This window comes from Oncorhynchus clarkii, chromosome 16 (genome assembly GCF_045791955.1).
Source record: "Oncorhynchus clarkii lewisi isolate Uvic-CL-2024 chromosome 16, UVic_Ocla_1.0, whole genome shotgun sequence".
In the NCBI taxonomy this organism is placed as follows: Eukaryota; Metazoa; Chordata; class Actinopteri; order Salmoniformes; family Salmonidae; genus Oncorhynchus; species Oncorhynchus clarkii.
Window position 1 is genome coordinate 51265026 of NC_092162.1, and position 16746 is coordinate 51281771.

Genomic DNA, 16746 nt, shown 5'->3' on the forward strand with positions numbered 1-16746 from the left:
GTTACCTAATCATCCCCAGTTTACAATTGGTTCATTCATCCCCCTTCCTCTCCCCTGTAACTATTCCCAAGGTTATTGCTGTAAATGAGAATGTGTTCTCAGTCAACCTACCTGGTTAAATAAAATAAATTAATAGCTGCATACATTTTCAATATGAATCCACAAGAACAAATAGGAATAGCTGATAGGCAGTGTGAAAGCCCAGGTGCAACATTGCGCATGAAAGAACATTGAAGACATGAGACACGCAGCTCAAAAAGCTCCCCTAGAATATCTTGTTTAGGGACAATACAATAACCCTACCTAGACTAGTCTACAACACCACAATGCAATGAACAATTGCCTTATTATTTTGAAGGGAGTACAACATTCTACTCTAGGCTGCAGTGAAAATGTCATGAATAACAATGAGTAATCCCTGTGATTTGAATGTTTAATTCCATTTGGATCAGTTGTGGTCTACTCTCGACAGTTTATAAGGTCTAGAAAGGCACAGTAGCAGGTCAGTCTGGCAGTGTTTTTACTTTTGATACTGAGATGCGCTCTGCTTCCTCTCCAATCCAAGCGTCATTTAACTTTTAAAATGTACCATAAGTCTCCTATAGGCATGTGTACATTTGTCCAAAATATAATTCCAGCATCCTCAAAATGGCTTGGCATTAACCAGGGTTCCATCCAACCTTTCTATGTGAGGAAAGTACAGTTGAAGTCAGAAGTTTACATACACTTAGGTTAGAGTCATTAAAACATTTTTCATCCACTCCACAAATTTCTTCTTAACAAACTATAGTTTTGGCAAGTCAGTTAAGACATCTACTTTGTGCATGACACAAGTCATTTTTCCAACAATTGTTTACAGACAGATTATTTAACTTATAATTCACTGTATCACAATTCCAGTGGGTCAGAAGTTTACATACACTAAATTGACTGTGCCTTTAAACAGCTTGGAAAATTCCAGAAAATTATGTCATGGCTTTAGAAGCTTCTGTTTTATAACCCATGTCCCTTCACAGGGGCGGGCCACTGATTGAGCAGAGCCCTAACCTTATGAAAACCCAAATCTCTCATTTGGAAGCTAAAATGACATTTAATCTCTTCACCAATAATTTTATATTCAAACATTTAAATTGAACAACAATTCCATGTGAATTCGATAACTACAATTTGCAGACTTTCCACTGTAGAGTTTATGTCATCTTATCATTGATGAGAATGTCTCAGATGACAACCGAACTGACATCATATTCATTAAGTACCACCGCATATGTTCAATTGGTCAGATTACCAGAATATAGTTAATTTCCCCCCACCTTCTGATGTTCCTATGTTAACCAAGGGGTTTTCAAATTTCACATCAGTAGGGTAGAGAGAGGAAAAAGGGGGGAATAGGCATTTATGACTGTCATAAACCTACCCACAGGCCAACACCAGCTTTGTCAAGAGGAATGGGCCAAAATTCACCTAATTTATTGTGGGAAGCTTATGGAAAGCTACCCGAAACGTTTGACCCAAGTTAAACAATTTAAAGGCAATGCTACCAAGTACTAATTGAGTGTATGTAAACTTCTGACCCACTGGGAATGTGATGAAAGAAATTAAAGCTGAAATAAATCATTCTCTCTACTATTATTCTGACATTTCACATTCTTAAACTAAAGTGGTGATCCTAACTGACCTAAAGCAGAGATTTTTTACTAGGATTAAATGTCAGGAATTGTGAAAAACTGAGTTTAAATGTATTTGGCTAAGGTGTATGTAAACTTCCGACTTCAACTGTACATGTTGGATAAAAAATGTCACAACATTATGTTAAAGCATGCAGTTTATTAGGCCTGATTAAATAAATTATGATGAACTTCACAGGGTGTTGAAAGTACATGGTGATGCGCTTTTCAATAAATATTGAGGGTCTTATTCTGGTAACATGATGATCGATGGCTGCCGTTTTGCAAATAAAAATGATCTCGCTGATACAGTGTGGGTATAACCTACATGATGAGATTATTATGAACAAAAGTGTCCATGATAATCTCATCATGTAGGTTATACCCACACTGTATCTGCGAGCTGTTGGCTCGAGCGCACGTGCCAATACCAGAGTGGGTATTATCTTTATGCAGATGTTTGAATATTCACATGCAAATCTGTCACCATTGGATGGAAACCTAGCTATATACACCCTAAGGACTCTGGCATGTGCGCTACTCCAGTGCCACTTTGATTATGCCTGCATATCATGGTTCACCAGCAACCTCAAACATCTCAAGTATAAGCTACAGACCAGCCAAAACAAGCTTGTAAGAATTGTACTTAAATTACCCCTCACGCTCATCTGATGGTTGAACATTTTAAGCAGCTAGGCTGGCTATCTGTGGATTTTTTTTTATTATTAATTCAGCTAGGTCTGCTCCACAAAATTATCATGGACTCAGCCCCCAAGTACCGATCCAACTTTACTGAGCAAAAATATAAACACAACATGCAACAAATATTTTACTGAGTTATAGTTCATATAAGGAAATCAGTCAATTTAAATAAATGAATTAGGTCTGTTGGTCACAGATACCTTAAAAAAAAGGTAGTGACATGGATCAGAAAACCAGTCAGTATCTTGTGTGACTACCATTTCCCTCATGCAGCGCGACACATCTGCTTCGCATAGAGTCGATCAGGCTGTTGATTTTGGCTGTGTGACGTTGCTGGATATTGTCAGGAACTGAAACCCGCTGCCGTACACGTCGAACCAGAGCATCCCAAACATGTTCAATGATCTAAATATACTTTCCTGCAAAACTCCCCACCCACTGTGGTACGGATCTGCTATTTTTATTCGTTATAAGTGGAACTTCCATCAGCAGCTTGCCAACTAACTAGCTACTAGCTAGTAGTCACTGTTAGCCACGGCTAGCAGACTTTACTTTTAGCTCGGTCACCAGCCAGCTTTAGCTCGGTCGACACCTGCCAGTCTGCACAGCGTGATATCGGACTGCTTTTCTCCACCACATCACCGGATTCCTGCCTCAAGCTCTGGGCCATTACACCGGATCATCGCAGATAGCTAACTGCAATCGAGTGGCTACCGCTGGCTAACGCCTCTGTCCCGAAGCAAGCACCAGTTAGCCTTGAGCTAGCCTCGAGCTAGGCCCATCACCCGGCTAGCCGAAGAGGTATACCCGCTAATTTGTGGGCTACAATTCCTCTTTTGCCAATTGGCCTGGACCATTTGTTGCCAACACGGAGCCCCACCGATCCATCACGACTGGTCTGCCAACGTAATCGTCCGATGTGGTTTCAACAGGCTTTTCCGTTGCGTTGTCACCGAAGACCCTTCTGCTATCCCCGGCCCACTAGCTTTCTGAATGCCTTGCCTCCCGCCCGCCTAGCATAGTGGCGACTACCGAACGGCTCCCGGTCTCACCTATTGCTGCTGATTAGACCCTATGATCACTCGGCAACACATGCCTCTCTTTAATGTCAATATGCCTTGTCTTCCGCTGTTTCGGTTAGTTATTGTTTATTTCACTGTAGAGCCCCTAGTCCAGATCAACATGCCTTAGATAGCTCTTTTGTTACACACCCCACACACGGGAGACATCACCTGGCTTAGCTGGTGTCTCCAGAGATGCAAGCAATCTCATCGTCACTCAATGCCTAGGTTTACCCACACTGTACTCACATCCTACCATACCCTTGTCTGTACATTATGCCCTGAATCTATTCTACCATGCCCAGAAATCTGCCCCTTTTATTCTCTGTTCCCAACCCACAAGACGACCAGTTCTTAAAGCCTTTAGCCGTACCCTTCTCCTACTCCTCCTCTGTTCCTCTGGTGATGTAGAGGTTAACCCTGGCCCTGTAGCCCCCAGCATCACACCTATTCCCCAGGCGCTCTCATTTGTTGACTTCTGTAACCGTAAAAGCCTTGGTTTCATGCATGTTAACATCAGAAGCCTCCTCCCTAAATTTGTTTTATTCACTGCTTTAACACACTCCACCAACCCTGATGTCCTAGCCGTGTCTGAATCCTGGCTTAGGAAGGCCACCAAAAATTCTGAAATGTCCATTCCCAACTACAACATTTTCCATCATAGAACTGCCAAAGGGGGCAGAGTTGCAATCTACTGCAGAGAGCCTGCAGAGTTCTTTCTATCATACTATCCGGGTCTGTGTCCAAACAGTTCGAGCTTCTACTTTTATAAAATCCACCTTTGCAGAAATAAGTTTCTCACTGTTGCCGCTTGTTATTATAGACCCCCCTCAGCCCCCCAGCTGTGCCCCTGACACCATATGTGAATTGATTGCCCCCTATCTATCTTACTAGTTCATATTGTTAGGTGACCCAAACTGGGATATATTTAGCACCCCGGCCATCCTACAATCTAAACTAGATGCCCTCAATCTCACACAAATGATCAAGGAACCTACCAGGTACAACCCTAAATCAGTAAAACATGGGCACCCTCATAGATATCATCCTGACCAACTTGCCCTCTAAATACAACTCTGCTGTTTTCCACCAGGATCTCAGCGATCACTGCCTCATTGCCTGCGTCTGTAAGGGGCCCGGGGCCAAATAACCACCCCTCATCACTGTCAAACATTCCCTAAAACACTTCAGCGAGCAGGCCTTTCTAATCGACCTGGCCCGGGTATCCTGGAAGGATATTGACCTCATCCTGTCAGTAGAGGATGCCTGGTTGTTCTTTAAAAGTGCTTTCCTCACCATCTTAAATAAGCATGCCCCATTCAAAAAATGTAGAACTAACTCCAGACTTGACTGCCCTTGACCAGCACAAAAACATGCTGTGGCATAATGCATTAGCATCGAATAGCCCCCGCGATATGCAACTTATCAGGGAAGTCAGGCACCAATATATACAGTCAGTTAGGAAAGCTAAGGCTAGCTTTTTAAAACAGAAATTTGCATTCTGTAGCACTAATTCCAAAACGTTTTGGGACACCATAAAGTCCATGGAGAATAAGAGCACCTCCTCCCAGCTGCCCACTGCACTGAGGCTAGGAAATACTGTCACCACCGATAAATCTAAGAAAATCGAGAATTTCAATAAGCCCCCCCCCCCCCCCCCCCCCCCCGCTTTTCTCCTTCACCCAAATCCAGATAGCTGATGTTCTGAAAGAGCTGCAAAATCTGGATCCCTACAAATCAGCTGAGCTAGACAATCTGGACCCTCTCTTTCTAAAATGATCCACCAAAACTGTTGCAACCCCTATTACTAGCCTGTTCAACCTCTTTTGTATCGTCTGAGATCCCCAAAGATTGGAAAGCTGCCGTGGTCATCTCCCTCTTCAAAGGGGAGACACTCTAGACCCAAACTGTTACAGACCTACAGTGGGGAGAACAAGTATTTGATACACTGCCAATTTTGCAGGTTTTCCTATTTACAAAGCATGTAGAGGTCTGTAATTTGTATCATAGGTACACTTCAACTGTGAGAGATGGAATCTAAAACAAAAATCCAGAAAATCACATTATAATTTTTAAGTAATTAATTTGCATTTTATTGCATGACATAAGTATTTGATACATCAGAAAAGCAGAACTTAATATTTGGTACAGAAACCTTTGTTTGCAATTACAGAGATCATACGTTTCCTGTAGTTCTTGATCAGGTTTGCACACACTGCAGCAGGGATTTTGGCCCACTCCTCCATACAGACCTTCTCCAGATCCTTCAGGTTTCGGGGCTGTTGTGGGCAATACGGACTTTCAGCTTCCTCCAATGATGTTCTATTGGGTTCAGGTCTGGAGACTGGCTAGGCCACTCCAGGACCTTGAGATGCTTCTTACGGAGCCACTCCTTAGTTGCCCTGGTTGTGTGTTTCGGGTCGTTGTCATGTTGGAAGACCCAGCCACGACCCATCTCAAATGCTGTTACTGAGGGAAGGAGGTTGTTGGCCAAGATCTCGCGATACATGGCTCCATCCATCCTCCCCTCAATACGGTGCAGTCGTCCTGTCCCCTTTGCAGAAAAGCATCCCCAAAAAATGATGTTTCCACCTCCATGCTTCACGGTTCAGATGGTGTTCTTGGGGTTGTACTCATCCTTCTTCTTCCTCCAAACACGGCGAGTGGAGTTTAGACCAAAAAGCTCTATTTTTGTCTTATCAGACCACATGACCTTCTCCCATTCCTCCTCTGGATCATCCAGATGGTCTTTGGCAAACTTCAGATAGACCTGGACATGTGCTGGCTTGAGCAGGGGGACCTTGCGTGCGCTGTGGGATTTTAATCCATGACGGCGTAGTGTGTTACTAATGGTTTTCTTTGAGACTGTGGTCCCAGCTCTCTTCAGGTCATTGACCAAGTTCTGCCGTGTAGTTCTGGGTTGATCCCTCTCCTTCCTCATGATCATTGATGCCCCACGAGGTGAGATCTTGCATGGAGCCCCAGACCGAGGGTGATTGACCGTCATCTTGAACTTCTTCCATTTTCTAATAATTGTGTCAACAGTTGTTGCCTTCTCACCAAGCTGCTTGCCTATTGTCCTGTAGCCCATCCCAGCCTTGTGCAGGTCTACAAATTTATCCCTGATGTCCTTACACAGCTCTCTGGTCTTGGCCATTGTGGAGAGGTTGGAGTCTGTTTGATTGAGCATGTGGACAAGTGTCTTTTATACAGGTAACGAATTCAAACAGGTGCAGTTAATACAGGTAATGAGTAGAGAACAGGATGGCTTCTTAAAGAAAAACGAACAGGTCTGTGAGAGCTGGAATTCTTACTGGTTGGTAGGTGATCAAATACTTATGTCATGCAATAAAATGCAAATTAATTACTTAAAAATCACATTTTCTGGATTTTTGTTTTTTAGATTCCGTCTCTCACAGTTGAAGTGTACCTATGATAGAAAAGTACAGTAGATGCCTACTGGAGAACTTATTTGTATTGCTTTTAATCTTTTTAATGAATTTATCTTATTAACACTTTGTTCTAGCTACCTATTTGTGTAGGTAGCTATCAAGTAAACACAATGATATAGTATGCTTTGTAAGTAGGAAAACCTGCAAAATCGGCAGTGTATCAAATACTTGTTCTCCCCACTGTATATCCACCCTGCCCTGCCTTTCTAAAGTCTTCAAAGTTAACAAACAGATCACCCACCATTTTGAATCCCACCGTACCTTCTCCACTATGCAATCTGGTTTCCGAGCTGGTCATGGGTGCATCATAACCGCCATAGATAAAAGACAGGACTGTGCAGCTGTTTTCATCGACCTGGCCAAGGCTTTCGGCTCTGTCAATCAGCTCATTCTTATCAACAAACTCAATAGCCTCGTTTCTCAATTGACTGTCTCGCCTGGTTCACTAACTACTTCTCAGATAGACTGTGTCAAATCGGAGGTGTGTCAAATCGGAGGGCCTGTTGTCCGGACCACTGGCAGTCTCTATGGGGGTGCCACAGGGTTCAATTCTCGGGCCTAATCTTTTCTCTGTATATATCAATGATATCGCTCTTGCTGCTGGTGATTCTCTGATCCACCTCTACGCAGACGACACCATTCTGTATTCATCTGGCCCTTCCTTGGACACTGTTTTAACAACGAGCTTCAATGCCATTCAATGCCAAACGAGCTTCAATGCCATACAACACTCCTTCCTTCCAGGTCATCTATAAGTCTTTGCTAGGTAAAGCCACGCATTATCTCTGCTACACCCACGCGCTCCAGCAAGTATATTTCACTGGTCATCCCCAAAGCAAACACCTACTTTGGCCGCCTTTTCTTCCAGTTCTCTGCTGCCAATGACTGGAAAGAATTGCAAAAATCACTGAAGCTGTAGACTTATATCTCCCTCATTAACTTTAAGCATCATCTGGCAGAGCAGCTTACCAATCACTGTACCTGTACACAGCCCATCTGTAAATAGCACACCCAACTACCTCATCCCCATATTGTTATTTTTTGTTGTTGCTCTTTTGCACCCCAGTTTCTCTGCTTGCATATCATCATCATCACTCCAGTGTTAATGCTAAATTGTAATTATTTTGTCACTATGGCCTATTTATTGCCTTACCTCCCTAACCTTACTACATTTGCACACACTGTACATAGATTTTTCTATTGTGTTTTTGACTATACGTTTGTTTATCCAATGTGTAACTCTGTGTTGTTGTTTGTGTTGCACTGCTTTGCTTTATCTTGGCCAGGTCGCAGTTGTAAATGAGAACTTGTTCTCAACTGGCCTACCTGGTTAAATAATGGTGAAATAAAATTTGAAAAATGGATGACATGTCTGGCGAGAATGCAGGCCATGGAAGAACTAGGACATTTTCAGCTTCCAGGAATTGTGTGCATTATGGGGCTGTGCATTATCATGCTGAAACATGAGGTGATGGTGATGGATGAATGGCACGACAATAGGCCTCAGGATCTCGTCACGGTATCTCTGTGCATTTCTGTGCATTCAAATTGCCCTCGATAAAATGCAATTTTGTTCATTGTCCTTAGCTTATGCCTGCCCATACCATAACCCCACCGCCACCATGGGGCATTCTGTTCCCAACGTTGACATCAGCAAACCACTCGCCCACATGACTCCATACATGTGGTCTGCGGTTGTAAGGTCAGTTGGACGTACTGCTAAATTCTTTTAAATTATGTTGGAGACTTATGGTAGAGAAATTAACATTAAATTATCTGGCAATAGCTCTGGTGGACATTGCTGCAGTCAGCATTCCAATTGTTTGCACCATCAATACTTGAGACATCTGTGGTATTATCTTGTGTGACAAAATTGTGCATTTTAGTGCACCTGTGTAATGGTCATGCTGTTTAATCAGCTTCTTGATATGCCACACCTGTCAGGTGCATGGATTATCTTGGCAAAGGAGAAATGCTCACTAACAGGGATGTAAACAAATTTGTTCACAGAATTTGAGAGAAATAAGGTTTTGTGCATATGCAACACTTCTGGGATCTTTTATTTCAGCTCATGAAACATGGGACCAATACTTTACATGTTGAGTTCATATTTTTGTTCAGTGTCTTTTTCATTTGTTAGAGATGTCCACCAGCATAATACCTGAGACTCTAATATTCACTGTTTTATCTGGTAAGAACACATTTTAATATACCGGCACTGTTGAGTGGAACAATCTACCACAGCATCTCAAAGCCATACCAACCATAACCACTTTTTAAAAGAATGTCAAAAGCTGGCTAATGTGTGAACAATATAACCTTTTTTTGTCTGTATCTACAGTATGTAATTGTATTTATGTAAAAAATAAGGACCACAATAGAAATAAGTCCCCGATTTTTCTTTGTGCACTCCCAGTCACTTTTAAAAATCTTTGTACCATGTGGATATATGAATGTTTTTAAACTGACAAATCAAATCAATCAATCCAAACTGCAGCGGCCATTTGATGAATGGAAAGAGGCATCTAATACAAAACACCAAAAAGTTGAATGACATTCGGAGATTGTCAAGCCAAGCCTTCGATACTGGGTAGGCCTACAAGGTAGGGAGGGATGTATTTTCCATTAGTCGAGATTTACATAGCCTATTTATTGTGGTGTTGAAAACGCAAACCATGATATTGAAGCGGCCAAAGTCGGTATGCTTTGTTTATTGGTTGTGTGAAAAATGTGTTGCATATATTTTATATAATTATAAATATGCCATCAAAATGTTGAAAATCTGATGTCTCCCTAGCCTAGCTGATCATTCTGTAGCCGGCTCTGATCGTAATGTAAGCCTAATGAAACAGGGAGAGTGAGAAATAAGACCCCTCTTATGACTGTGATGGAACATTTTATTGGTTGTGCTTTTCTAATAACCAATTTCTGTGTTCATGCATGTGACTGATTGAACGAATCCTCATTATCAGTATCTGCAATTTGGCAGTAGGCCCAGAACCTTGTTTTGAGAAAGGGATATCTCAGTTTCAAGGTCTCGGCTTGGAGAGAAGAAGCCTCGTGAGGTATTGGTCGGTCACATGAATGAACCAAACATTAATTATGAATTAATTATGAATGATGAATAAGCTAAATCATGCAAATATAACTTGTCTGTATGTATATAAGTGATCTAATGGGACTGCCCCAGCGGAGCTCACTTCAGGCCGATATTTTATGCATCTAAGTTTGACTGTGACTTCTCCAGCATGCTGTTAATAAAACAAGGATTCATTTAAGATTGACTTTGAGTGTCCCTGTGTAGAATCTCCACGACATGACATTCATTTTGTTCAATTTCAATAAAGGGTATGCAAAATATATTCTAAATAATCTTCAATATTCTGCAAACACATCATGACAACAACATTTTTTCAACAACATTTATAAGACAGATTCTTCTGAAGGTGCTTTCAACTGTCAGTTTGTATTGTTCTTCTATATCAAATATTTGAGATCAGTTGTCAGGTCAGAGGTAATTTGAGATAAAACACAAACAAAAAAACAAAATCACAGAGAATCCCAAATTACTATGATCCAGCTGAATTGAAAGTAACAAATATAAAATAAAAAAAATTGTATTAAAATACATTTGATTGGTTGATTGAAATTATGTGGATGACGAATTTCTTTCCAATATGCAATATCACCCACTCCATGCATGCAAAACAAACTTCAGTTATGTTTTAGTTATTTATCTTTTACCATACATCAGGCTCTTTCTATCAATAAATTGTTTTTTAACTGTGTAACAAAGTTATTTATGTTGTATCTGAGTTGCATGTATTACCCTACAGCTGGTGCCTCTCATGTACTACTTTTTGTGGTTGCCAAACTGTACAGCCATCCTGTTGCTGACACAGCGGAAGGTGGCCGGCACCACCTCCCAGTAGTTGATTGGGTTATCAAAGAGACTGATCCCGTTGTAGTAAGTCTTCTTGACACCAAAGCCGTTAGGGCAGAAATCATTCACGTCAACCTGGCTGATGTTGTTGGAGTGAAGGTAGACCACCTATTTAAAAACATTACATATATCAACTGTTATCATCATAAAAACATAAGATAACAAGTGAAATCACCAATGTCGATGTGATTGATGCTGCTTCACAAACCCCCTCCACACTTTACCTGCAGGTACTTCATTCCAGCAAGGCCTCCAGGGACATTGGGGATCCGGTTGTTATCTAGATGCAGCTCTCTCAGGTTTTGCAGGTAGTACAGGCTGCCATGCTCAATGTTACGAATGTGATTGTAGCCTAGACCCAACCTAACACACACACACACACACACATCGAAATCGAGTGATTGATGAGACAATGAAGGGTAAACCCACTAGAGGGTGCTACTATCACAATGATACCAGACGTTATTTATTTTGTGCAACTCGGACAATGACTCTTCCTTTATGCTGTTGTTACTTAAATGCTTTTTATTTATTTTTGGTATTTTATTCCCTTTTTCTCCCCAATTTCAATCTTGTCTTATCGCTGCAACTCCCCAACTGGCTCGGGAGACAAAGGTCGAGTCATGCGTCCTCCGAAACATGACCCGCCAAACTGCGCTTCTCAACACCCGCCCACTTAACCCGGAAGCCAGCCGCACCAATATATCAGAGGAAACAGTTCACCTGATGACAAAAGTCAGCCTGCAGGTGCCTGGCCTGCCACAAGGGGGTGCTTGAGTGCGATGAGCCAAGAAAAGCCCCCCGGCCAAACCGTCCCCTAGCCCAAACGACACTGGGCCAATTGTGCGCCGCCCTATGGGACTCCCGATCATGGCCGGTAGTGATACAGCCCGGGATCAAACCCAGGTCTGTAGTGACGCCTCTAGCACTGCGATGCAGTGCCTTAGACATCTGCGCCACCTGGTAGGCCGCTGTTTATTTTCTACATATTTTTTTTTTTACATTTGAAGATAAGTAGTGAACATCTACAGCATTCATCTACAGCATTCATAAATTCATAATTTAATAAGTTTTAGAAACTCTCCGACATTGAAAACCCTCTTGTAAAGCTACGTACCTGTGCAAACTCTCATATTGTCTTAGGTCTTCTAGTTCAATGGCTTGAATTTGATTGTGATCCAAATGCAACTCATGTAGACCCTCAGGGAGATCTAGATGGAGAGGGAAAACAGGTGACCGCTTGATTCAAAGGACTTTCAGTGGAAATATGTGGCAAGTAGCAATGAAACAAATATTGCCCTGCAGCTTCGCAGAACACTCCAAAGAAAATCATTATAAAGGTTGTCATGTTTTCTACCTTTAGGGATGCCTGTGAGTTTTGCCTCAGAAATGCGAAGGAAGGTAAGTTTAAGTCCATCAAAGGCTCCGGGCTCAAAACCACTGTTCTGAATAGGATTCCTCCCCATCTCTTAGGAAGAAAAATATGTGTTTTAAGTCAATGCCACAACCTGCTCCAGTACTCAACGGCTAGATTTACACTTCAAAGACATTAAGATGTTAGATGTGTTATGGTGTTTCCAAACAGAATAAATGTGGTGCTAACACATAGTAAATCTGGCATAAGGTATTTTATAACTATAGCTTGCCATCTCACCAATGCAGTTCATGCTGCCCAGGCCAGAGAAAGCCCCAGATGCCACCCTCTTGATATGGTTGTCGTGGATGCGCAGCTCCACCAGGGAAGAGGGCAGGTTCTTGGGCACGGCCGTCAGCTGGTTGTGGGAGAAGTAGAGCTTGTGCATCCTTTTGAGGGGCATGAAGGCCCGAGGGTGCACCCTGGAGATCTTGTTATTCACCAACACCAAAGCCTGAGAAAGGAGGCATAGGTCATGAGGAGACCAGCCACCCCTACCCAAAATAAATGTGTTATCTACAGTTAATTCTTGAATTGCGGTGGCATTTAGGCATGGAATTTTGGAAAATATAAACTTTTTATTTAAACGTATTTGTGTACATCTTTCCATTCTAAATCAGCTAATATGGCAGCTTAATTACTTTAAATATGTTTTACCATTAGGATACCATTGTGCCACCAATTGGAGTAGTAACACCAATGATGCTAACACCAATGAGACATTTTTGTTTATTGAGGATTTTCTTAAATGGAGGCCACAGATCCTCAAATGTAAGGTCATTAACCCTTTAAAAAACAATTTACTAAAATTATATGATTAATCATTTTGCTCACAGTGTTATTTCCCTTCATTTGAATCGAGTAACACCAGTGACACTTTTGATTTAGACACCCCAAATTATCAATGGAATCCTTAAATTTGTGACATAGTGAAAGGGTGTGATTAGCTAATAATTTTCTTTAATATATGTACCCCTTCCCCGATAGCAGTTTGCCACTGGAGGGAATCCTGAAGGTCCTTGTAAATCTTTGTAATGAGTGATTTTCAAGGCGGTAACACCAATGACATACAACTGAGGGAGAGACATTATACTAGTAAAAAAGTATTTGAATAGCCTTCTTTGTTTGCATTGATCTATTCAATAGTATTAAATCATTTTGTTCACTTTCTATTTTTGAAAATAACAGATGGATATCTCTAAATTCCCAAAACATGTCACCACAACTCTGCACATCACTACTGGGACAAACCAATTTGCTTACCCTAAGGACTTTAAACAATGCATGAACATAAGGTTTTGCAGTATAAAGGACTTGCATTATGTTTAATATAAATATATTAGTTCAATATAAACAAAAACATGTATGATGTGTAACTCTTTTTCATTTGAAAGTGCTTTTCATGGTTGCAAATGCAAGGGACACAAATGCCACCGCAATTCAAGAACAACCCATATATTATACAATGTATAATTTGAAGACACGTCATTAAAAGTATGCCTCTTTTTTAGTTAGGATACGATGAAGAAAGCAAAGACAGATAAGTGACGTTTCCTTCTATTGAAATGCCAGAACTCTCTTCCACCATTTGTGTTTTGACTGTTGGTGCTCACATAGAGGTTACTGAGTCCCTTGAAGTCACCCTCTCTTATTTCAGTGATCTGGTTGCTTTGAAGGTCCAGGAGCCTGGTCTCCGGGGGGATGTCATATGGCACATAGTGTAAACCTGCGGATAGAAACTACGAGATTAACTTACCTGCTTTATTTTATACACCTTACCACATTTTGTCAGTTCACAATGATAAGAAATCAGTTGCAATATAATATATTGTGTTATTGCTTCTTTACATTTTTATAAAAATCTATGAATCATGACAATATCAGACACACACAGTGTGTTCTCACTCTTAAGGTTATATGAGGATAAATCCACAAGTTATAATTTATCGTCATGCTGTAATTTGGTCAATGCTGAGTAATGCTCTGGGCTGTGGTTTGTACCCATACAGTATATTGTTGTTTATGTGTGAGCTCAGCTGTCACCATATAATTAAGAAGAAACCAGATGGCCATGACTCCACGTAGCACTAAAAAGCAACGTGCAGATGTGCGACTGCTGGCTACACATTAACAATTGTATGTTCAGTGTAAAGAATCATTTGGAGACAATATGATATTATAATATTGTGACATTGTATCTCTTCACCCACCCAAGTCAGAGCACTGCACAACATTCTGGTTACACTGACAGCCGAATGGACACGTAGGCTGTTCTGGTTTATAGTATTCCTCAACCGCTGAGCCTTCCTCTTCATCGTTCATCATCATCATCATCAGCCCCTCTACATCGATGCTCTTCCCAAAGTCCAATAAGCCCTTCTGCTCAAAGGGCAGGGCCACAGAGGCGGGAGGAAGAGGGGTGGCACACAGCAGGAGAAGGACAACAGAGAAGGGAAGCATGGCTAGGCCTTTAGTTGAAGAGAAATTACAAGGGAAGGACAAAAAAGCACACAGAAATGAGCAGCAGTCAATTAAGTGCCACAGTTATGAATTCAGCAACTATCTAGCTATAATTCCTGTAGCCTACAATTGGAGAGTTGCCCACACACACACGCTATGCTGCCCTACAAATGCAAAACACAGTAACCACGTAACTTCAATGTTTCTGATACTCCATGATATATTCTGATCAACTGGCTTGTTCTTGTGTCAGGAAACTAAATACCACATTATTCAGATAATATACCTGGCCATTACAACAGATCAAATACTTTTGACCAAATTCGTAGTTACTGTGTTTTGCCTTTGTAGGGCAGTATAACTAGTATTGTGTTACAGTTCACTCCTCCAGGACAGAGTAATCTCATTGTCAACATTGCCACTCCAAAGCAAAAGCAATTGTAGCCAGTGACAAAGCATGAAATACACTCTGGGTTTCATACATCTATTTGTTAGGCTTCAATCTCAAGATGTGATCTATCATATCTGTCATAGGCGTTCTCTCTTAAAAGCCAATCTTATTCTTCCCATCAATTTTGTGGTTGGTATAAGAGGCAGTAAAATCATGGACCATGGATACTATGTGGTCTTTGAGTCTGTAACTATGACATCTGCTCTCATTAATTATTTGCTTTTAGCTGAGGCTGTGGCTTCTTTGATTTATGCATTAAAATGGTAAAATCTCAGATTCAGTAACATATAGCAAAAGACAATTCCGGCATTACATATAAGTCTGTGTAATATAGTACAATATAGTACAGTGTGTGTGATCTGTCAATATTTCTTAGCAGGATTGTAATGCAAACTAACAATAGATGCCCTAAGGTAATTTGGGATGATCTCAGATAAACCTTTAGCTAGAGGATTCTTGATGAAAATAAGAACATTGAAATGTTATTTTCTTCAAAGAAGGTTTTCCATGTGAGCAAAGAGCCTTTGCTGTGGAACTGGCATTTCCTTGCCTTTGCCACGTGTTGTGAAAGGCCTACTCCCTCCCTTAGCACTCCCACATCCTTTACCACAGTAAGGCCCCAGAAGCCACATAACTGGCTGGTCTCAGGCAAGGTTTTTTATAGACCCACTCTGTCATAGCACTCTTTCCCCCAAACATTATCTATATCAGCAGTGTCAAATCTCTAAATACATATACATGAGAATCTCTAAATACATTGAATGAGATGTATGATGTACACAATAATTACTTATTTGCTTAGTCGATAATTTTGTAATAGACTTGTTTCCCTGCAGCGAGGCCTTTAACTACAGTAAGGGGTGGCTATGAGTTTTTAATGTTTGTGATATTATCCTCATCTTTGTTCTGTCACAAGATCCATTTATTAAATATGGCCAATAAAAGGAATATAGAATGTGTAGACAAGGTAGGGTTGTGTAGCCCCCAGAAGGCTTAAACAAATCATTCAAAGCTAAATAGTCCATTTCAAATGTCAAATATTACTTTAACAATCAATCTTTTTTTCAAATGCAGAATGTTAAACCAACTGTGGAACTGTATAATAAAGCTGTAGATTATAGTCCTTTTATTGTAAACCATACTGAATATACTATTATCTGTAGGTCAAGAAACTCAAATAGAAGCTCAAATATATTTACTAAGACACTTACCGTTTCAGTTCTTGGAAAAACTAAAAATTATTTACAAAATAAAGGAAAGATACAAATAAATGAAATAAGGATGAATTCAACCTCAAAGTGATATACAGGATACGTGTTTTATTCCATGTGATGATCCTTTATCTGTGAGTCCGTCTGCCAGCAGAGTCAGAGCTCTGCACAGTACCTGTTAAAAACCACAGAAGTAGTTACCAAAAGGAAAAAAACAAGTATTTTAAGCCATAACCCAAAATTGGTCCAGTCCCCTTTTCATTGCTGCTTCATTGTGTGTTTATGCGTGTGTCTGACAGAAAGAGAGAGAGAGAGAGAGAGAGAAAGAGATTAGTTATTTTAAACTTATTTTGATTCAACGTTTGAGATCTATTTACATACATTT

General features: G+C 40.8%; 1 protein-coding gene across 1 annotated transcript; it reads right to left on the minus strand.

Annotated features, from left to right (window-relative positions):
* Positions 1 to 8925: 8925 nt before the first annotated feature.
* Positions 8926 to 16616, minus strand: LOC139367687 (biglycan-like). Its single transcript, XM_071105973.1, has 8 exons — positions 16362 to 16616; positions 14450 to 14707; positions 13853 to 13965; positions 12480 to 12693; positions 12183 to 12293; positions 11943 to 12036; positions 11050 to 11188; positions 8926 to 10933 (listed from the first exon to the last, which is right to left on the minus strand). The coding sequence occupies exons 2-8, from the start codon at positions 14697 to 14699 to the stop codon at positions 10736 to 10738; spliced, it is 1119 nt and encodes a 372-aa protein (XP_070962074.1). The 5' UTR covers positions 14700 to 14707; positions 16362 to 16616; the 3' UTR covers positions 8926 to 10735.
* Positions 16617 to 16746: the final 130 nt, after the last annotated feature.